Source organism: Glycine max, chromosome 14 (genome assembly GCF_000004515.6).
Source record: "Glycine max cultivar Williams 82 chromosome 14, Glycine_max_v4.0, whole genome shotgun sequence".
In the NCBI taxonomy this organism is placed as follows: domain Eukaryota; kingdom Viridiplantae; phylum Streptophyta; class Magnoliopsida; order Fabales; family Fabaceae; genus Glycine; species Glycine max.
The window spans coordinates 24,501,430-24,525,127 of record NC_038250.2 but is presented as its reverse complement, the minus strand read 5'-3'; the positions used below and the strand labels follow the sequence as shown (position 1 = coordinate 24,525,127).

The 23,698-nt window shown below is 35.9% G+C and overlaps 2 protein-coding genes and 1 pseudogene across 3 annotated transcripts; 2 read left to right on the top strand and 1 right to left on the bottom strand.

Moving 5' to 3' along the window:
• The first annotated feature begins 752 nt into the window (after window positions 1-752).
• Window positions 753-10,759, top strand: LOC100779618 (rhomboid-like protein 11, chloroplastic; annotated as a pseudogene).
• Window positions 10,760-11,676: 917 nt separating this feature from the next.
• LOC100779093 (pentatricopeptide repeat-containing protein At5g25630) lies at window positions 11,677-16,501 on the bottom strand. Of its 2 annotated transcripts, none has more exons than XM_006596109.3 (4): window positions 16,168-16,501; window positions 15,570-15,799; window positions 13,299-14,210; window positions 11,677-12,693 (listed from the first exon to the last, which is right to left on the bottom strand). In XM_006596109.3, the coding sequence occupies exons 2-4, from the start codon at window positions 15,672-15,674 to the stop codon at window positions 11,812-11,814; spliced, it is 1,899 nt and encodes a 632-aa protein (XP_006596172.1). In that variant the 5' UTR covers window positions 15,675-15,799; window positions 16,168-16,501; the 3' UTR covers window positions 11,677-11,811. The 2 variants fall into 2 exon arrangements, with proteins under 2 accessions (XP_006596172.1, XP_006596171.1); XM_006596108.3 differs by having other exon boundaries at window positions 16,264-16,501.
• Window positions 16,502-16,977: 476 nt separating this feature from the next.
• Window positions 16,978-19,700, top strand: LOC102661427 (forkhead box protein J3). The gene is made up of 2 exons (XM_006596107.4): window positions 16,978-17,841; window positions 19,386-19,700. The coding sequence occupies exons 1-2, from the start codon at window positions 17,338-17,340 to the stop codon at window positions 19,395-19,397; spliced, it is 516 nt and encodes a 171-aa protein (XP_006596170.1). The 5' UTR covers window positions 16,978-17,337; the 3' UTR covers window positions 19,398-19,700.
• Window positions 19,701-23,698: the final 3,998 nt, after the last annotated feature.

Here is a 23,698-nt window from a genome sequence, read left to right as displayed (position 1 = left end):
TTATTTGTTTTATATATTTCATTCAATATACAAACTAAACTAGTAATATATGATTCGATTATCTTTCGTAAATAATACATCTAGACTGCTGTCTAAAAAAAACTAAAATAGTATTAGTTTAATTAAATTAAAAATATTATAATATATTTGTTTTAGATATTTAATTGCTTTAATTACTCATTTGGTCTCTATAGTTTCACGATTCATACCTTTTTAGTCCCTATAGTTTGAAAGTTGTTTTTTCAGTCTCTATAGTTTACATTTTAATTTTCGTTTATTTCATATAGTTTACATTTTAATTTTCTTTTAGTCCATGTAATTTGAAAGTAGTTTTTTTATTTCTTATAATTTGCATTTTAATTCGCTTTTAATCCCTATGGTTTGAAAGTGATATTTTTTGTTCTTATACTTTATATTTTGATTCCTTTTCAATCCTTACCATTAAAATATGAGTAATATTATCAATTACAATTAACTACAAAAATATTAATAAGTAATTCGTAATTAATTTAGTACAAGATAAGTTGTAAAAAAAATTGATAATTTATAACTAATTTATAATTAATTTTTTTATATATTTTTTAGTAAAGACTAAAAAGTAATTAAAATATAAATTATGAGGATTAAAAAGATCACTTTCAATTTATAAGGACTAAAAGAGAATTAAAATACAAAATTATAATAACTAAAAAGATCACTTTCAAACTATATAAAAAAAAATTAAAATATAAGTTATAATGACAAAAAACCACTTTCAAATGAAAAAATATAAATAATAAAACTATAAGAAATAATTGAACCTATTTAATTTAACTAACACTTAAAATTCCAGCATGATACACCTTCGTTTTTATTCTGCTGCTATTACAGTTACACAATATGAGAGGCCTGCAAACACTAACACGGAGTCCACGAGAGTACAAGGTGCATAAATTGAATTGAAACGAGCAAGCACTTGGCCTCGCGGAAACGAAGAATGGCGCAACTTGGAGTCCCATTCAAGTTACAATCAATACCATGCAAATGCAAACCCTCTCGCATTCACACTCTCAAACCCTCTCTGTCTGACTCTCTCTCTCTCCCTTCCCTTCCCACATTCACCACCACACCTTCTCTCCATGCCCAACTCAGCATCATCCCTTATCTACGCTTCGATCCCGCACTCTCGCACCCTCCTGCATCTCCAACAAATCAGGTACTTCCACTTCCTCCGCTTAACTTGGCTTCGGCGTTTCCTCAAACACCTTGGCGTTTATTATTTATGACTTTTAACTTTGCACTTCGTCCTCTGTTGTTATTCTCACGTCGTTTCAGTGCTTTTATGTTAGATATAATGTCGCAGTTGGAGCTTGGGAAGCCGGAGCCAAATGGAAAACCGGAGAAACGAGTCAATGGTATATTCTGGATCATTCTCCTCAACATTGGCATATCCGTAGCTGACCACTTTTTTCAGGTAACTTATTTTTTTTTCTCTTACAGCCAAACTAAGTTAAATTTCATTAAAAACAAAGGCCTTTGGAATACGCCACCTGATTTTGATTTGGAAGAAATTTTTTGGATAGTGTAGTTCTTTGTTGCTTTTTTACTTTTTTTTTTTATAAAAAAAATCTTGTACCAAAAAAAAAGGCATCAGGAATATAAAATTGGCAGCATTAAAACATGGCTATTTTCGCCACAAACTGGTATAATACACCCTCTGTGACGGTTCCCCTCATCCCATCAATGATGCTGAGGAAAAAAAAAACAGCTAATTTTAATCCCAATCACTTACATTCTGTACCTCTTAATCAGCTAAACAAATCTCGTATGTTACCTCTTAATCAGATTAGTCTGTCTTTTTCTGTCTGAAGCTTTCACTGCTGCTAGGCACTGCTTTGGCTGGATCATCCAATCATAATATGTGGCCCCGAACTTTTCCGGTTTTGCTCTCATCCAGGCCCATGATATGAATTCGATGGAGTGCAGTAATTGTTTCACATGGGGCTGCTGGTCGGAGAAGATAACATTGTTCCTATGTCTCCAGATAGACCTCCCCACTATATCCTCCTCACCTTTGATCCCACCACATGTTGACAGTGCTGCCGTAAATGTGTGATAGGACATTGTGGTGGTAATACTGTTTGTCTCCAGATAGACCTCCCCACCATATCCTCCTCACCTTTGATCCCACCTGCATACAACTTTCTTATTTTCTCTATTTAATAATTGACTGAGATACACTGGTTTCAGTTTGCTCACCTTAAATTTAATTTTTTGTTACTTTAGTTCCTTAAAGTATTTCTACTAGGGTCCTAGGACACTAGTTAAGAAATCTATATATAGAAAGTTTTCATTAAAAATTACATTGAAATTGTATGGGGGAGTGCACTTTTATGCTTTACTATTAATTTTTTTCTTTCTATTTTTGATTCCTTAACCAATGCCTGAGGGCACTTGTTGGTATTTTCCTTTCTATTATGCTGTTATTTTATTTGCACCAACAGTATCTTTTTTGACTAATGTAGCAAAGGTCTCATTTGATGTAACATCTTTCACAATTTGCTGCATGTCAATTTAGTATGGTAAAGTGACAAAGAACCAATTTAGTTCAAAAGACACGCTTTAACATATCAAACTGAAACTTTTTAAACTTGGGAGATCAATCTGAAAAGAAAAATATAATGAGGAATCAAAAGTGTATTTTAACCTTGCTAATATGAAACCACATCTCAATATTTTGCTTTTTACTGTTTTGTCCCCATTTTCTTTTTAGTTGTTTGTCTGCATTGAAAGAAAGGGAGAAGGAAAAATAAAACAATAATGTTTTTGCACCTTGTTGATAGGGTGTGAAAAGGATGGAAAGTAAAGAGGAAGAAAAAGAAGAGAAGAGAGAGGGAGAAAGTTAAAACATGTGAAACGAATTCAAGAGAAAGTAGGTGTGAGAAAGTCAAAATGTTATAAAGGGCAAAAGAGGAGCTGTTTTTCAAAGGGTGTAAAAAAGTGACATGGCTTAAACAGGGTTGTTTCAGTGCTTATTGTATGATGTATGGTTTTATATCATTATTGCAAGGTTAATGGCATCAAGGCTTTGTACTTGTACCACAATTGGCCTGCTTGGTACCAGTTTGTCACAACTACATTTTGTCATGCTAAGTAGTACACAATTACACATGCTGTATGAAGTAGATGAATGAGAAGCTGTCTTAGAAGAGAATGAGAGAGAGGGATAGAGAGAGGGGGAGAGGGAGAGCGGGAGGGAGAGAGAGAGATGGAGTGTGAGAGAGTGCCATCAGCATCGTCAGAAAGAACTGAAGCATAGGAGCCATGGAAACAGAAACAGAGACGGAGACACCACTAGATAAAACAGAAGGAACTTAACAGGTCACTCAAGGAGATGGAGGAGCAGGGAACAAAGGGAGAAGATAGATGATAGGCTATACAATAACGAGAATGGCAGGGATAATAGCTATGGTAATGAAGGAAACTGGAGGTTAGCAGGAGGACAACAAAGGACAGGAAGAAGACAACACCAACTGAGAGACAACCACATAATCACGTGACATGGGGTAAATCTACACACCATCATCTCAACTGGAGGAATAAGGAGGATATCACGTCCTACTATTTCACTCACTTCCTGATGAAGTCAATGAAGAGCTGCTCTGGAAAAAGTTTAAACAATGGGGTGATGTGTGAGAGGTCTACATTGCCAAACGCTGCAATAAGGAAGGCAGAAGATATGGCTTTGTGCGGTTTAAGGGAGTCTCGGATGCAAAAAGACTGGAGGTGAAGTTGGATAACATTTTCATCAATGACCACAAGTTGTTTGTCAACTTACCTAGGTTTGCAAGGTCAACTCGGACTGTAGCTTCGCAGCAAAAGGTTATTAATGGGCGGGAGCCCAGCAAGGAGTTTAGCAAACCTCGAGAAGTAACCAGCAGACCAACTCTGAGATCATATGCGGAAGTGACGATCAAGGGCGATACTCAAGGTGGCAAGACGAAATGTGAGGTTTTAACACCCACCATTTCGATCACACCACACGAAGGTAGGGGATACTGGTGCGACGGTGCATGGGTTGGGAAGCTAAAGAAAGTTATGGCGGTGGAGAGAATGGAGGACCGAATAGCATGGGATTTAGGGTACAATATCTGTACCAAATTCCTTGGAGATGACATGATCCTCCTTACTGGGCTGTCGGACGAAAAAAGGGCAGCAAATTATTAATACAGAGACTGATAGTGGGAACTCCCTCTTCTACTCCTTGGAGAAGTGGCGGCCGGGATGTAGGCCCAACAATCGGGTTGTTTGGCTCCAAGTGTGGGGTTTCCCGATCGAGGCGTGGGAGATTGACCACCTTAAGACGGTCATCTCCACTGTCGGCAACGTCATCGAACCTGACGACGATACTGAAGACCGTCGCCGACTGGACCGAGCTCGCCTGCTGGTTCGGACACCCCTTCCGCCGGCGATCAAGAAGGAGGTTATTGTTCGTGTCGGAGGTATTGACTATAAGGTGTGGATGGTGGAGGAAGTAGGGACGACGGAGACTCGAAGCAGAGGAGAACCCTACCGTCCGATGACTGGTCGGAGGAGGTAACGTCGGTTGAAGGAGGTGACGTTGCCGACGTCGACGATGACAGCAATACCACCTTCTCCTACTCGTCGGAGCTGTCCTCGAAGAAACCGATACTTCGCTTAAACCACTGGTCAGATGACATAACCAGTGGATATTGTTGTGAAACCACACGCAATCCCAGACCGCTGGGTAACACCCACTCTGATGACACATGCAGAGAGGGGACAAAGGATAGAGCGAAGAGTACCTAGAGCCCAAATACAGTAAAGGTTGACTCTGAAAATAGTAATGCAGAGAAGGCAGAGGCAAATGGTTTCACAAAAGACGCAATCCTAAACATGGATAAAGCTGATTCTCGGGAGCATAATGGTGACCCTGTAGGAAATAATTTGAATTGTGGAGATAAAGTTTCAAATGTCCAGTCTCCATATGGGGAAAGCGTGGGAGATATAAGACACACAGAACTTCAACCAAGTCTGTTCTCCTTGTAGACCCAAAAAGCTGTTGGGCCAAGCTACAACTTGGGCCCATTTGGAAAGAATGAGGGGAGTAATAAGGATGGACACCCACCTGTAGCCCATTCCTTTAAGGAAAGTTTTGATATGTACTCCAAAGTCTATGCTAGATAAAGGCATGCTCAATTCAAAGCCCCATCACTCGAGCCTGTGGAAGAAGAAACACAATTGATAAAGGATGATAATGGAGTGGATGTCACAAATGAAATACAAGACAAAAGCCCAAATCAGAGACATTTCGAAGTAGAAAGGGGTTTAAAAAGAACAATTGAATGTAATTCAAACGTGTTGGAAGAGGCACAACAGCAATGGAACCTTGGGAAAGTCCTAGGCTTGGAGGCTGATATAGATCAATCTGATTATATCCACAACTTTGCCAACATGGAATCTCGTGACAGGAAGGAAGCTATGGAGCTGGGAAATAGAAAAATTTGCAGATGAATATCCTTTCCTATAACATTAGAGGGTTGGGTAGAGGTATTAAATGAGCCTCTATCAGGAACTTGGTGGGGAAGCTTGAAGTTGATTTACTTTGTCTGCAAGAAACAAAGAGGGAATCTATTGATAAGGCATCTTGCCAAGCCTTGTGGGGTCATCCTGATGTTGCTTGGGAGTGGCATCCTGCTGTGAATGCTGCTGGGGGGTTGCTGTGTGTTTGGAATAATAAAAATTTTCAGGTTGATCTTCGAATCTCTGAAAAGGGATTCATCATGTTGGGTGGGGTCTGGTTGGCTCATATGCAAAGGGTTGTTGTGGTCAACATTTATGCCCCCTGTGATATTGTGGGCAAAAGACAGTTGTGGCAGAATCTGAGTAGAAGGAAGATGCAATCCCAAGACAATTGTTGGTGTCTTGTAGGGAATTTTAATTGTATTAGGCATCCCTCAGAAAGAATGGGGAGCAATCGTAGCAATTCAGATACCAACATAGTATCTGAATTTAATGATTGGCTTGTTGTTATAGAGGTTGATGACATTCCCTGTGCGGGTAAGCCTTTTACCTGGGTTAGGCCAAATGGATCCTGTAAAAGCAAATTGGATAGAGTCGTGGTCACTGATGGTTGGTTATCTAAGTGGCCAGATAGTTCTCAATTTAACTTTGAGAAGAATTACTCTGACCATTGTGCTATCATCATGAAATCTAAGAGCATTGATTGGGGCCCTAAGCCTTTTAAGGTTTTTGATGGATGGTTAAAAAATAAGGATTATCAGAAGGTGGTGAGGGATTGTTGGGCTCATAATCAGCCTCTGGGGTGGGGTGGATTTGCCTTAAAATGCAAGCTAAAGACTCTCAAACAATGGCTGAAAATTTGGAGTAAAGACAATGCAGGTGATTTGTGTAACAAGGTGAAGCAGCTTCAACAAAATTTGAATGATCTGGAGAACTCTATGCCACCTCAGCCTTCTAACCAGCAAGTCCAAGAGCTGAAGGAAATTCAAGCTGGATCTATGGGAAAAGGCTAATCTTTATGAATCTATCGTGAGATAGAAATCAAGAAGCAAATGGATTAAAGAGGGGGACAGTAACAACTCTTATTTTCATAAAATAATCAATCATAGCAGGAGAAGAAACACATTGAGGGGGCTGCTGATTGATGGTATTTGGGTAGAAAACCCTAACTTGATTAAGGCAGAAATTTTGCAGCATTTCCAGAGTAGATTCAATGAACCTCATCTGTATAGACCTAACCTGAATGGGGTTCATTTCAATGTTCTGTCTCCTACTCAGAGGGAGATGATGGTTGAGCCTTTTAAAGAAGAGGAGATAAGGTGTGCAGTGTGGAATTGTGGCAGCGACAAAAGCCCGGGGCCAGATGGGTTTAACTTCAGGTTTATTAAACACTTTTGGAAGGAGCTAAAACCTGATTTTCTAAGGTTTATTGCAGAATTTTATGTGAATGCTACATTTCCTAAGGGAAGTAATTCCTCTTTCATTGCTCTTATCCCTAAGCTTAAGGACCCTCAGTCTATTAGTGACTTTAGACCTATTTCCCTCATAGGATGTGTCTACAAAGTCATTGCTAAATTGCTAGCTAATAGACTTAGAAAGGTCATGACTCACCTCATTGATGAAAGGCAGACAACCTTTGTAAAAGGTAGACAGCTGCTCCATGGAGTTTTGGTTGCTAATGAGGTAGTTGAGGAGGCTAGGAGATCTAAGAGGTCATGCCTGATTTTTAAAGTGGATTTTGAAAAGGCCTATGATTCTGTGTCTTGGCAATTCCTTTTCTACATGATGAGAAGAATGGGGTTCCATGAGAGATGGATTAGCTGGATCAAGGGATGCCTCACCTCAGCTTCTATATCTATCCTAGTGAATGGAAGCCCAACTACTGAATTTAAACCTCAAAGAGGCTTGAGACAAGGGGATCCTTTGGCCCCTTTATTATTTGATTTGGTTGTTGAAGGTCTGACAGGTTTGATGAGGGAAGCAACAATCAAAAATTGCTTTCAAAGTTTCTTGGTGGGGAAGCATAAGGTGCCTGTGAATATTCTCCAATATGTTGATGACACTATATTTTTTGGAGAAGCTTCAATGGAGAATGTTAAAGCTGTGAAGGCTATTCTTAGAACTTTTGAGATGGTTTCTGGACTGAGAATCAACTTTGCAAAAAGTCAATTTGGAGCATTTGGGCAATCTGAGGATTGGTGCCTTTATGTTGCTGCTTATCTAAACTGTGCCCTGCTTCATTTTCCTTTCTGCTACCTAGGGCTGCCAATTGGAGTCAATCCGAGAAGAAAGGTGGTGTGGGAACCTATAATCAGAAAATTCGAGGCTAGGTTGAATAAATGGAACCAGAGAAGCATTTCGATGGCTGGCAGAATTACTCTAATCAATGCTGTCCTAATAGCATTGCCTTTGTTCTATTTGTCTTTTTTCAGGGCCCCTGCAACAGTGATTAATAGGCTAACTGCCATCCAAAGACAATTTCTTTGGGGTGGTAACTTTGAAGGGAAGAAGATAGCTTGGGTAGCTTGGAGACAGGTGTGTGTCTCTAGAGAAATGGGAGGTTTGGGGATCAAAGACATTAAGGTCCTCAACAATGCTCTCCTAATTAAATGGAAATGGTTGATGTTTCATCAATCAGATCAACTTTGGAGCAGGATCCTGGTCTCTAAATACAAGGGATGGAGAGGCTTGGAACAGGGGCCATCAAAGCAGTATTTCTCTCAATGGTGGTCTGACCTAAGGTCTATTAATCAGCATCAAAGTATGGTTGATGTCTCTAAACAGTTTACTTGGAAGGATGGTAGGGGAGATCAGATTCTTTTCTGGAAAGATTCTTGGGTTGATGGTGGGATACTTCTTAAAGATCAATTTCCAGAATTATATCAAATTTCTTCCCAAAAATTACAGATTGTGGCAGATATGGGCTCTTTCTTTGAAAATGGGTGGGAATGAAATTTCTCTTGGAGACGAAATTTGTTTGACAGTGAGATGGGGATAGCTTCAATATTTATTGATCAAATTGCAGCAATCAGCCTAAATGCTAATTTGAAGGACACTTGGGTGTGGGGAGCTGAATCTAATGGGATCTTTTCTACCAAATCTGCATACAACCTTATTAAAGCTGACCAGTCTTCTAAAGTCCAATGTCTGGGTTTCCAACAGCTTTGGGATATTAAAATCCCTCCTAGAGCCTTATCTTTTGCCTGAAGATTGCTTTGGGATAGGCTTCCTACTAAGGATAACTTATCTAGGAGACAAGTTGAGATTGACAATGAACTTTGTCCCTTCTGCCAAAGCCAACCTGAGTCTGCCTCTCATCTATTCTTCACATGTGATAAAGTTTTGCCTTTGTGGTGGGATTTTAATTCATGGGTTAGGGAAGACTGAGTTCTCCACTGTAGCCCGATGGATAACTTTCTCCAGCACTCAACTACAGCAGGAAGGATGACTACCAATAGAAGATGGAAAATATGGTGGTTGGCTGCTACAAAGTCAATTTGGAAACTCAGAAATGACATGGTTTTTCATAATCAGCCTTTTGATATCTCTAAGCTGGTGGACAATACAACTTTCCTCACTTGGTCTTGGCTGAAGGGGTGGGAAAAGGATTTCAATGTTCCTTTTCACCAATGGTCCTTAGCAATGTCCATAGCTTTTATATAGAGTTTGCTTTGTAGGGTTGGGTTTGTGGTGGTTTATGTTGGGCTGCTGTTCTTTTGTTATCTTTTTCAGGAGATCTTCTCTCCTGTGTTGCTATGTAGTACCCCTGATACTCTTTATCTATTAATATAAATTAATTTTGCTGTTAAAAAAAAAAAACATTTTGTCATGCTAATTGGTGAGTGTACTCCTCTCTTGTTACTTTTTTTCTTCTTCTTTTGCAAAACTGTTTTATTTTTCTTTTTTAGAAGGACAAAACTTAAATACAGTTCATAAGATGCTTTGTTATTATTCTCTAATCATAGGTCTACATAGGTTACCAAGGTGAAATTCTAGTTCTGTTGGAGAATAACACCAAAAGTACTTAAAGAATTGCATCTAAGTTTTGTCCTTTCTTGATATGTATTGCACACGCCAAGGAAGCAAAGGCACTTCAAAATAATAATCCATTCGTGTCTTGTGTAGCATATGAGCTTTTTACCACAGAATCCTATAGTGGAAAGCTGAACCCCCCCCCATTTTACCGAACTACTTTCTAATGTTACGATTTGATTAATGTCTTAACATGTTCAGGAAGCATCTATCTAGCAACCTTTTCTTCTTGTACATTTTTGGTATGGCTGTAACACGATCACTCTTCTTTCCGGTAATTGATTTGCTTGGGGATTGATGTTTGTTTGAGTATTTGTTATTTTGTTTTTTCCGCAACAGGAAAGCTTGTTGAAGAAGACGAAGGGAACTTTGCTTTATGGCTTTCTTACATTCTAACAGGTGTAGGAGCAAATCTTGTTTCTTGGTTGGTTTTACCAAGAAATACAGTTTCGGTTGGAGCTTCTGGTGCTGTTTTTGGGTTATTTACTATCAGTGTCCTTGTAAAGGTACCTGGAATTGTATTCTGCAGTTCATTTGCTGTTTGCGGTATTTCTTTTAAGTTTTTATGGTTTTACTTTTACTTGATACAGATGTCTTGGGATTGGAGGAAGATCCTTGAATTGCTTATATTGGGTCAGTTTGTTATAGAGAAGGTGGGGGCATGAGCAACAAATGATTGCACAGCTTATTTTCCAAAAGTTGCTACTTGCTATAATTAATCAAAACAAAAGACCAGTTTTAGATTTATAGAGATTAGAGATATTGGTACCTACCATCATGTTGTTACTTTTGCAATGTGCATCCTGTATCATGATGAGTCATGCTAAATAGATGGTTTCCCATGTATAATAACGTCTTACATGTTTTTTATTGATATATTTTTTTTGTTTTGAAAAGATAAAACACTCATCTTTTGGATTCATTATTTGTTATTTGGGTTATGCCTGAACACCTAGTAGTATCTGACTATCAGTGGTCTGTATTGATATGTTCTTTGTGAGTGTCTTAGGTCATGGAAGCAGCCCAAGCTTCAACATCATTATCAGGTCGCGGTGGCCACACATTGTCTTGTTATGAACGCTTACTATAGGCTTTGTTACAGAAAACTTGGTATTCAGAAGGATTCTGTTTAAACCCAGAAGTTTATTGAATCCCTATGGAATTGTATATAGCGAGGAATAATGTTACATAAATTTTATACCAACTGTTTCTGCTATTCTATATTTTAAAAAATAAATGTAATCTCAGTTCAGTTGTGCAATTGCATATGATTGTAATATGCAAATAGGCATATAGCATTACTTATCCATAGTGAAGCGTTGTCCTACTGACTGGAAACTACTGATGTGTGTAATACTTATTGTCCATCCTCATGTAATGAGGCTCAAAAGTTACTAATAAAATAGAGCAAATAGATCATAACTAACACTACCCACTTATCTTCTACCACGTCTTAGTCAACAAAAAAAAGTAATCAACATTGTGTAATACTCATCAAATAAATATTGCTTTTGTTTCTTTTTACCCGTCGTAATTTTATTTATTTATTTTTCATTTTAAAATTTTAGGATTCAACATAATTGAATGAAATGATTCATCTTACTAAGATAAGATTTTGCTGTTATTGTTATCGTTTTCATTTTAAAGTTCAAGATAACATTAATTATTATTATTTTTAATTATATCCTTATAAGAAAGAAAGAATAGTATATAAAATGTTACAAGAATAAATAAATAAATAAATAAATAAATAAATAAATAAATACTAGATAAATGACATATTAAGAAATTACTAATAATTTTAATGAAAACAGAAACAACTACTTTTCTTAATCCATGTAGAATAAACCCTAAACAACCGATAAAGAAAGATGGAGGGAATAATTATTCAATGACCAAATATTTTATAATTTGATTTTGTCTTTTATTTGTTTTTTAAAGGTTAATTTTCAACATAGGTATCGTCTGACTAGCGGATGGCACATACTTGCAGTACTATTAATTTAATGCAAACTGGGGAAAGTGTGAATGGTGGGTTGGGTGCTACCTGTCTTTCCTAGCATCTAGAGAGGATGGGAATTATTAGGGCCAAAAAAAAAAGGAAGAGTACAAGTTACAGCATAAAAAACAAGCCTTTTAATTTTTTATTACATGAAAAATAAAAGGAGTATTTTGTTAACAAAAATGAACAGTTTGTGTTGACATAAGAAGTAATTACATCAGAAAGATATTCCACACTCCACCTCCCAAACCCTTTCAGTTTAAGAATACTGCTGTACATGAATTTGCAAATTGGTATGTACCATGCTGTCCTTGAAACTGTTTGCCCATAATGGAAAATCCTTCACCATATCTACAAATTTGAGGATGACACTTGAATTTTGTTGTGAGCAACAGAGTCTCCACAGCACCATCTCTAAGGAGCCTTCTATTTCTTCTAGATGTTAAAGCTGAACCTTTCTGGTCAGTGGAAGATATAGACGGAATCTGTAAGAGACTACAAAAAGGAGCATTAGTATGTGGCTTTTGATAAATTTTCTCTGACATTTTAGCAGGTTTATTGTCGTCTTTGCCTATTGAATTGGCCATCTTCGCTTTTACAGTCCTTAGTAGTGTCTTTGCCCTTTCTTTAAATCCAGCAAAACGCCAAGCTTCCGCAACAAGCAAAATGGTCGATTTCTTGGGTTGAACATGAAATTCTTCCATTATTTGGAGCATTCCTTCTGCTTTCCAGGGTTGTTTTGCTTCTGCATATCCCCAGATTAGTGTCTCAAAAGTCTTCAAATTTGGAGAAACCCCAAATTCACCCATCTTGTCAAAAACCCTCATGGCATTGTCCATTCTGCCAACACTGCACCATCCACTTATGACAGTTGTAAATATAACCACATTTGGGTGGACACCTGATTTAGTCATGACAGTAAGCATTTCTTCAGCCTTTTCCATTTCTTGTGCTCGCACATAACCTTTAGCAAGAATACTATAAGCATGCGCATCTGGCTTAACACCAGATTTTAGCATGTTATTGTAGATTTCCTTGCATTTTTCCAAGAATCCAGCTTGGCTCCATGCATTCATTATAGTACTATATGTTATCACATCTGGTCGGATCTGAAATTCTTCCATCAACTTTAACACCTAGATGTTCACCATGATGAGTAACAAGGTGGAATGCATATATTCTTTCAGGCAAAAATTTATAAGACAATTGCATGATACTTGACACAATAAATTTGATAAACACCAAACTCACAAGATTTGGAAACCAAAGGCATAAAGGAATAAATCCAAATTATATAATGTCCTCAGTTACAACTTATAACTCCTTTACCATGTACTAGATTCTAAACAAAAATGATAAACTGAATCATACATGATTCTAAGTTTCTAACCCTGTTTAATCAAGAACCAATGTAATTGCACCAAGAACCTCGAGCCATGTTTGCACATTGGAAATATGGATAAAAGGTCGGCAATTGGTAAATTCTAGAAGAGTCTGACACAAAGCTGCATTTTATAATATTTATGTATACCATTGTTGGATGCTAATTTTCTTTTAACATTGATTCTTGCTTTACTGTATATTAATTATAAAATGAATGTCAAGAGTGTATGAAGTAAAGAGGTCTGCGATAGATTCTATGTCAAGGGAGTCTAAAATTATAGTCAAATAATTAACAGACCTTCTTCACCAACAGATCCCATTCACAAAAAATGTTCAGGCAACAATTGTAGGAGCTTACCTCATCGACACCATCTCGATCCATCATGTCCACAAAACCATTAACCAGGGAATTAAGTACAATAAGATTAGGCTGCATCCCCAGATCCTTCATCCTGTATACAAACCTTAAAGCTTCCTGTACTTTACCTTCTCTACAATATCCACTTATGATGATGGTGCAAGTTCTCTCATTGGGTTTCAAACTGTTCCTCTGCATCTCTAAAATCATTGCTTCAGCCTGAGCAGTCTTTCCATTCTGAGCATAAGCGGTTGCTATAGTGTTGAAGGTAACAACATCTGGTTGCATTCCCGAAGCAGTCATCTTATACACCACATTCCATGCCTCAGAAATGTTCTCCATTTTACACAAAGCTCTTATTAGCATATTGTATGTCTTGAGATTGGGTTTCACATTTCCTTCTGTTGACATCAGATCTAGCAGTTTCATTGACTCATCAGGCTTACCTGCAATCCCATATCCTTTTATCAATGTGTTATAAGTACAAGCACTAGGTTTTAATCCACTTTCTTTCATTTTCTGAACAACTTTCTTGGCATCCTCCATGTTCCCAGATTCAGCAAATGCATTTATAAGAGCATTAAAAAATATTGAGTCAGGCTTCATTTGTTTTTCTTCAACCAGTGAGACAATGGAATGTATAGGCTTGAAATACTTCTGAGTGGTTAAGGCATTTAACAGGGTTGTGTATGTTGCTAAAGATGGTTGGTGCCCTCCTTCAATCAGATTTTGAAAAATGACTATAGCTTCCTGAGGTTTTCCACTCTTGATCAGAATATTCATTACTTTTGTTCTTGAGCGTACGATTTGGCAATCATTTTTACCCATGCAGAAAGTGCAGCTGGGTTGACTGCCTGAATTTGTGGCCTTAGTAATTTCATTCATGTGATTCTTGCCATCAAAATGATTCCCCTATCAAATTATATACCAAAAGATGGTTAATTTTCAGCAGTACTAACTTCTCCTTAACTTAATGCAGACTAAATTTAGACATGTTTTAGATAACAGTAGGCATTAAATTAATCATATAAAACCACACATTTAGCTCAGTTATTAAGAAATATTGAAAATAGTAGGTTTATCAATCATTGCAAGTAATTTACAATTAGAACTTCCAAAAGTAGCCAATGATCATTAAAGAAGCATCAAATGTTCTTTTTCAACATGGTAGATAACTTTGCAGTTGAGTTTATTACTTGGCACTGCTAAAGACAAATCACCCTAATGACCTAAACTGTTTAGAAAATATAGAATCAAATATAAAAATCATCATTAGTTGAATATCAACTAAAATAGATGTAATTATATATTCAATTAAATAGTACTTCTACCTAGTAATAGGTTACAGATGAAATATAATGCATGTACACCCTACTGACAACCTAAAAACATCAGACTCAAACTTATAGAGTTTTGCATCAATGAAATCTTCCTTTTCCTTACTCGTGAGAAACTGTGGGACATGCCAATTCCCATTTTCTTGAAATGGTTGCATCACTGATTTGGTTTCCTTATGTAAAAAGTAGGTGATAAAACACATCCAAGTTTCCTACTATGTGAGAATCTAGAATTTTACTTCAATTTTAACTCATTGTTTCCTTTTCCTTTTTCTCAACAATAAAAAACATTGAAGCCATCTTCAATTGTTTTTCTCATTATCCACCAACCAGACAGACAACTATGTCATATCTCTGGTCTATAGTATTGTGAATTTCCACTAGGATAATGATAGTGTAACTAACATTAAGCCAAACATTCTCACCAAAAAGTGAACAACTGACATATGTAGCATGAATTACAAGTTTCATTCTTTTGGCTCAACTAAAAGAATGAAGAAACCACCTTCAACACAAGTCAAGTGCAGAATACTATTCTGTGGGTTCAACATTCAACGGCTCAACTAGTTGGACCTACTTTTGCATATGTGATTATGTGCAAGTGGTCAATTTACACTACTCAGCAGAGTTTGATAAATTCAGGGCATTGAGTTGCTTAAGTTTGAACCACAACAATTTTTTCTGCAACTGACTTATGTAACCCATTTAGCAATAGATTTTCTCCAAATATGGTAAATAACAATCACATTCAGATTTTGAATTTCCGAGCAATAGTTGCAACGTTGAAGAAAATGGCAATAGTATGATAATGAAATATCTGCAGTTACCCTAAAATTAGAATTAAAAGCTCTCATATTTAGATGGCAAAAACATGAACCAAAAGCTATAAAGCAGTAAATTGGCAGCACAAATATGATCAATTAGGTAATCAAACCTTGTCAAATTCTGAGTGAAACAACCCTTTCTTCATGTTGTTATTTCCTGATTGCTTTCTACTTCTAGTTCCACAATCAGTATCATCATTGCCAGGTTTCCCCATATTCACCTTGAAATTGGTGTTTCTCAACCTCAATCACTTGACTATGGAGCAAGCACCATTGGAAGGCCACCACTTATTTTCCGTTCTATTCCATGCTCCCTCCTAAGATATCAGACAGAAAGTACCTGAAAAATGCTGAGAATCTGAGAAAGGGGTGCAAAACAATTTATAATCATAAATAACAAAATGGTAGCATAGAAATGCCGTGATATACATGAAATTATACATATCTGAATATCCCTTCGACAATGCAATATTTTATTTTTCCTTTAATAAAATGGGGCTTTGAATTCTAACACTACATGGATTCTTGTTCTGCATTAAATTTATCAAACTTTAAATAAAAGAACAAAAACATGAAAATGTTCTCCAAAGCAGCATGCTCTCTTTCTTTGGATGATTATGTCATTTTTCTCGAAATACAACAATTGGACCGTATAATAGCACAATAATTCATAACAGAAAAAGAAGCAAAGATTCCTAAGACAAAAACCGTAATTGGAGATGACCCATCAAGAGTAGAGAAAGTGGAGAGCGTTGAAATTTAGAAGATCGCAAATTAAGGGAAAAAAATCACTAGTTTTTCTACCTGCTGATTGCTGAATGTGCAGCAGGCAATGCTACGATAGTGGGGTTATGTAATGAACAATATATTACAAGAGTGACAGGTGGCGTCATTGTGTCCGAAGAAATAAAAAAGAAGAAAAAAAAATCTGCATAATTACAAATTATCCACACACAAAATCATATCCAGAAGAGGAACGTGGGATAAGAAGTAAAAGTGTATGTTCATGATTCTCTTCTATGGAATCAAATGTGGATTCTTTTTTCTTGTACCAAAATTTCGAATGTCATGTCTTATTATTGAAATATTTTTTAATATTAAAAATATTGGTTTAATTATTTTTATTAATTTAATTTATAAAAAATAAATCAATAAAGAATATTTGATTTGAATTAAATCAAAATAAATTATAATCAGTAAATTGATTACTCGTTGAAAGGAATTGTGAATTCATTGTAGAATAGAAGAATGTTTTGAAGTAATTGAAGAAAACTAGTCCTCATCTCTTTGATTCCTACAAATTGAAAAAAAAAAAGTCCTCAAGACAAGTCAGTCGCTCTTCAGGCCGAGAAAATTGCTCTGGAAGTTAAAAATGATAAACTAATCTTGAACTTGGTGACATTAAGTAAATTTTTTGAAGAATTTGATTTTGAGGAACATTGAAAATGACTTTGTGTTAAAAATTGTTAAGTCTAAATCTTTTGAAGGTTTGGAAGAGTATATTCGATGGATCAGAGAGGAAGAGGTGAAAGTCATCTTTTTGTGTTGTTCTTGTGTTATTTCAGGATGCTATGTACAAAATGAAGACACTAAGCAAGTATCCTCTTAAAAAAAATGAAATTAAAGACACCGCGGGCTAGCCATGGTAGACGCCATGCCCGTGGTGCATAAGATGTGCCATCCATAAATCAACCGTAGGTTGGTTGTGGCATATTCCATGCCTTTGGTGCGCTCCAGTGCCATCCGCATGTCAACAACAGTTTTCTCCATGGCCTGGTCATAGTAAATACCATGATCGTGGCACGTCTAGGTGCTCTTTAGCGGAAAAAAAAATTCTAAGAGGTGTATGAATAATAAAAAGGGGGCCGCAAAAAGTAAATGACGAAATTTTTTTCCCTTTCTTCTAGGACACAGAGCTTCCATATTCTCCTTTCCTCTTCTCGAACCCTGCCCAAACACCATAGCCACAACAACACCTCCATCACCAATCACCATGGCAACCACTGTGCATCCACACTTCATTACCTCACAGCCATAACCTCACACCAACCCGCCATCTACGGTGTTCCATTGCCATCACTAGCGCGCCACCACCACGGTGCTCCACCTCCCTTCCCCAAATCACCAACCTGCGGCCTCCATAGCCATAACCCACCTAACATCCGTGACCCACATCCAAACCAAACACCGTTGCACCAGCATACCAACGTACCGCGACCACCACCACTCCGACATATGACTTCTATCTCGAATGCTACCTGGATGAGTTCCCTTCACCACCCTCTTAGCGGAGTTGGCAACACATTCTTGGCCAAGGGGGTGAGGATGAGCCTGATAATGCTGTGGATATGGGGGAGGTCTATGATGACTTGTCCTCCCAAGGTTAGTTCTTCTTCCTTTTGTTATATTATTTTTTGTTTGATTTTAGTCTTGATTAATAATTGTTGTTTTGTGTGAAATAATGATGGCTTTTGTAATTACTGGCATGTCCCAATAAGCATGAATTGAATGTTGATTTTAAATTGGTTTTGATTTGAGGCATGTTTTGTGGTTGCACGCCTGGTCACGTGTTTGGTTCAGATTGTGACTAAATGTGTTTTACATGTTGAATAAGCATCCTCTGTTTTGTTGATGTGACTAATCTTGGTGAGGAAAATTCTATGAACTGATGAAATTAAGCGACCCCTTGCTTCACATATCTTTTTGGTTGATTTTCTTGAGTCCATTTGCATGCATACTTGCTTAGAAGTAATCAAGGTCATGTTTCTTAATTTTAGCCGGTGGCCAAAAAGCCTTAACCTAAACAATAAAATCCTTACACCTTATTTGAGTCATACAATGTACTTCTTGATGTATGAACGCTTGCTCTAAAAAGAAAGACAAATATTTTCTCAATCCTAGGAATAGGATAGCAAATTGAGAGGTAGGATCTAACATTAAGTTTGGGGTGTCTTGTCAAACACCAAAAGGTGATGAAAAGAAGGATATCCAAAGGAAATCATAATTCCAGGTTACTGTTAAAAAAACAATAGAAAATTGATACAAAAAGAGTAATTCGCTTTTGTTCCACAGTGTTAGTATTCTTTAAAAAAAGAAGAAAATGAAATAAATGAAGGAGTGGGACCTAGGTGGAAGCTAATAAGCCGTTTGAGTTATTGAAAAATTTGGAATATACCTTGTTTTTGGTTGATTGACTTTCCAATTTATTTTTGCTGTCATATTCTCTAGGTTCTTTGAATCCCAAGAAAAAGCAATATAGTTTGTTAGCCTAGCCATGTTACAAGCCAATAAAGCCCTTAGTAATCCTTGCTTGCATGTGTGTTGATTGTGAATTTTGAGAAATGAAAAACAAAATTATTTTGTGTAGTTTCAATGTGCAATTTAAGAGATACACTCACTTTATCTTGTGTGCACGAGAGATACACTTTGAGGACCAAGGAACTTGGGTTGTTGATTGCAATTGTGTCATTCATGTTAATCTCCAAACTGTTTCATGAATACCTTGGGTGGGTACCACAACTTGTCTTGGAATAGAATTGATGAAATTGAACCAGCCAAAAGAGAAGTTTGCTAAGTGGTGACGAGTTTGTGATTACTATGAGTCATGCCTTGTTAAATTTTCATTAGAATTTGTGTTAAATTCTATTTTCATGTCTCAGTTGTTTTAGGATTTGGTTTTGTTTCCGGTTTTATTTCTTGTTTGTTACACAAGGATGAGCAGAGTTCTATGTTTGGGATGTTGATAATTGTCATTTCTACTTATGTTTTGTAGTAGTTTAGGGATAATTATGTGATATCTCTTATCCTTTTGAGGTTTGTTTGTGTATATTTTATTTAAATTTTGAATAAAACTTGGTTTATTTAGGATTCTTTTAAATTTATATCTTTTATGCTTGATCTTTGGGTTGTTTATTTGTGTTTCGCAGGAACTTTGTTGAAGCTCAAATCAAGCAAAGAAGAGTCCATAGGTAGCTACATTGGAAGAAAAATGTTAAATTCCAACACAAGAGAACACCATGGACTATTTGTGGTAACTACTAGGGCTGACAAAATGAACAAGTCAGGCCAACCAACCTGGTCCAACGTGAAAATGAATTTGAGCTAACCTAGGCCCAAATCCCTATGCTAGTTAGCTAGGATTTCTTGGGCCCAATCCACCCTAGTGTTAGGTCATTGGGCCTATTCGGGATAATTTAGAAGTAAATAAAAAAAAGTAAAAAGATGATTCTTATGTTAAAAAATATAATATATATATATAAAAGACAAAAATATTATTAATTATGCCTGAGCGCTTCACTGACATCATTTTTTGGGCACAACATGAATCTAAATCTCTTAAAACAACAAAACAACTCCAAAATAGCAATAAAATAACAACATATTATAGATAAAAAAGTAGTTCAATGTCTTAATTAAAAACAAATACATATCCAACTCCATAAGTCAACAACAGTAAAATAACACCATAATATAAGTCCATAAAAAGCTTCTTGAGCAACAAAACAACTCCAAAATAGCTCCAAAACATCTCTATGAAAGTTCCATAAAACAAAACCCCAACAACAACATACAACAACAAAGGCAACAATATTTTTATTGCAAAAAGCATGAACAATTGCATAAAATTATGGATTATAAAAGGACAAAATTTAGTGAGTACACCATTTGCATTCCCTAGATTGGGTGTTCTTGTTCATCTTGGCTAGACTGTTGACTCTATTATGTAAACAAAGGCATCTCCTTTACTTCTTTCACATCTACAAAATAATATAAAAGAAATCAATAACTAAAGCAGCCATCTAGTAGTCAATAATAGAGAAATACGTGAAAAAATATATTCCAAATCAATAAATAAAGCAATCATTCAACCATGCAATCAACAACTGATAAAAGGCAACAATAAATTAATGAGAACTAATAAAAGACAACAATAAAATACATATTCAAAAACAATAAAAACATTAGAATTTGATAAAAGTCACCAATAAAATTACCAAGATCTCCAAATTCTTCATAACCATGCAACCAATTGTGGGTACAAATGATAGTTTGTACATTTTCAAGGTGTAAGCATTTTATGTACTTATTATAAATGCAACCACCAATGCTTAATGAAGATTTTGAAGGCATTGTTGTGATAGAGATGCTTAAAATGTCACAAGCCATCCTTGCTACTTCATAGAACCGATGCTTATTCAACTTCCAATATTGGAGGGCATCTAAGTCATCACCACCAACTAAAGTAGCCTTACTCAAGTAAATGTCAAGTTGAGACTTGCCATCATTTGAAGTATCTTGCAATATTTCTTCATGGGATGCCTACAAATGCAATTAGGCAAACAAAATTAGATTCAAAACTTAAATGCAAAATTAAATATAATGTAACGAATTGAAACTACATTAAATTTAACTCAATAATGGATGATTTGGAAAATTTGCTTGACATCGAGATGAGTTTGGTGTTGGTGCTTGTTTTACATATTCACTAAAGAGATCATACAAACCGTCCTTCACCTTATCAACCCTAACTTTATAATCAAATGGATAAAGCCTTTTATAACAAAATCTTATGAAATTAAACTTTTCCTTTAGGTCCAACACACATCCAAATGCAAAAGCGACACAATATTCACTCCAATATTTATAAAACATTTCCTTCATAGTTATTGCCATTCTTTTTTATCTCCTCATCTTCATTATTCAAAATTTATTCAATCCCATCTCTATAATTGCAACTTGCGTGAAACATAAGTTAGCAGTGGGATAATTTGACCCAGACATCATGTTAGTACTGTTATAAAATGGAGCCAAAAAGTCATTGATCTTTTAAGCTCTTTCCCATTCTTCATTGGTCGGATAAAACTTGTAATTTCTATCGCAATAGGCCAACTTACTAAATTCACTATGATACTTAATAACACTTTCAAGCATCATATATGTAGCATTCTATATAGTTGTCAAATCCAACTTCAAGAAACCGCCACCACCACGAGTTAAGTTCACTTCTTCAACACATCTTTGAAATTCTCTCATCCTCCCCTTTGAAGCTCTCATATTTGACACTTCCTCTAATTTTAGAGATAGCTATCGAATCAAAGGGTTTGAAGATTTGAAGGCTAGTCTTATGATCTTTTGTTTTTAATAATTGCAATGCCAAACAAATTGCTAAAGATGTAACATTTGTATTGGATGTTTTTATATCAGGCATGTTGAGTGTTTTAGACTTAGTTTTCTTTATCCATGCTTAGTGGTTATCAAACATGAGAAAATATATGTATTGATCTCAAAGTTTCTAAGAAGCAATAAGTTCAACATTGTGTAATAGATTACTAAGTAATCAATCATAAAGTGGTAGAACAAGCAACACAATTTACTTCTCTTGAAATATTGGCAAGTTACATTGAATTAGTCCATTACCAAGAATTGTAATTGATTATCCAAGCTAGTTTCAAAAGAAGGGAGTCTCTGTAGCTTGAAATAATCGATTATCACATATTGCAATCGATTGCGTCTGGAAACTTAGGAGTTCTCTATGTTTCCAAATAATCAAATACCACATTTGATAATCGATTATTCCAAATAATCAAATACCACATTTGATAATCGATTATACCAAATTCTGTAATCGATTACCACGTTTATGGAAATACAAAACAAAGAGGGATTTGAATGAATTAATCAACTACCCATTTGTTAATCGATTAAATCCATTTTATATGTTAAAATTATATATATCCTCACTTGTTCATTCTCATTAGTGACTCTTGATTCAATCCCATCTTTTAAAAATTACTTTCTAAGAGTCATCTAAGGGAACCACTTGCATTTCAACAAGAGATTCATAATGATCAAGATTCATTCATTATTCATCATGGTTTGAGCAAGGAAACAAAGGCTTGAAGATATTATGATCTGCACATTCAAATATATCAATCCTATTTTGCTTTCTTTTAGGCTTCTAACTTTGATTAGGGTTATCAAGGGTTTGTGTGAGTTGATAGAGTTTCAGTTTCTGATCCTTCTCTTGTGGGGTTCAGGAGAAGAACAAAATTTTAGGGAATTGTTTGTGTATAGTGTTTGTACTTAGTTCTCCATTAGTGAAAGTTCTAAGGGGTCATAGGACAACTAGACGTAGGTCCATATAGGATTAAATCAACATAAATTTTTGTGATTCTCTCTTTCTCTAAATCTTTGCTTTGATAATGAATCTAGGTAATAGAATTGTTGTAAAAGGGTCATAATACTTTGTTTTTCATAGAATTGTGTATTCATTGTTTTCTTTGTTAAAAAATCTTTATTCTCTAGTTTTTGAGAAAACCTTGATTACAATGAGGGGTTGGTTTTAATTGAATCTTAAAGAAAAAATTGGTAAACGTTTAAAGAGAATCTATTCATATTCCCTTCTAGATTCCCAATTATTCCAACAATAGCAACCTTCGAACCATTTTGAACTATAAGGTTCAATACATGTTCACAACACCGCACATGAAAATTATCTCCTTTACATAGCAAAGCATTTTGCAAGTTCAACCTATATCTTAAATTGTCTATCAAGGAGTCATTTGAAGAAGAATTATCCAATGTTATAGACAAGGTTTTTCTATCTATCCCCCACTCCTTAAGCACCCTGAGTATTTTTGTTGACATTTCTAACTCGATGTGTGAAGTATCAAAATGAAAAAATGACAACAACTTACTATTTAACTTCCAATTTTTTTATCAATATAATGAGCAGTCGCAAACATATAACCTTGGCTAGTTACAACTTCCCACAAAAAATCAATTAGAAATACTACTTAACACACTTTTTAGCTTTGCCTTTTCAGTTACATGCACCTCATTGATATCAACTTTTGTGGTATTTCTACTACAAGGTTTAAACTCAGGATTTAATACTTTATTCACTTCCCAAACTCCCTCATACTCTGCATAGCTGTATGGAAGACCATGCTTGATAATAGCTCTAGCAAGTGCAACTCAATAAGCCTTATCATCAAATTTATATTGCTTCAACAAAGTACCTTGGTTATCCATCATGATCCCTACATCTTTGTACTTAGGAGATGAGCCACATTTCAGATAATGACATCTTAAATGACTCACTCTTGATTCAACTTTACATGTGTACAAAGTCCCACAACCCTTACATTTGCATTTTCAACCCCATCAATTAGACCAACCTTCACAAAATAAATCCATACCTCCAAGCTAGTAGCCTTACCTTTCTTCTTAGCTTTTC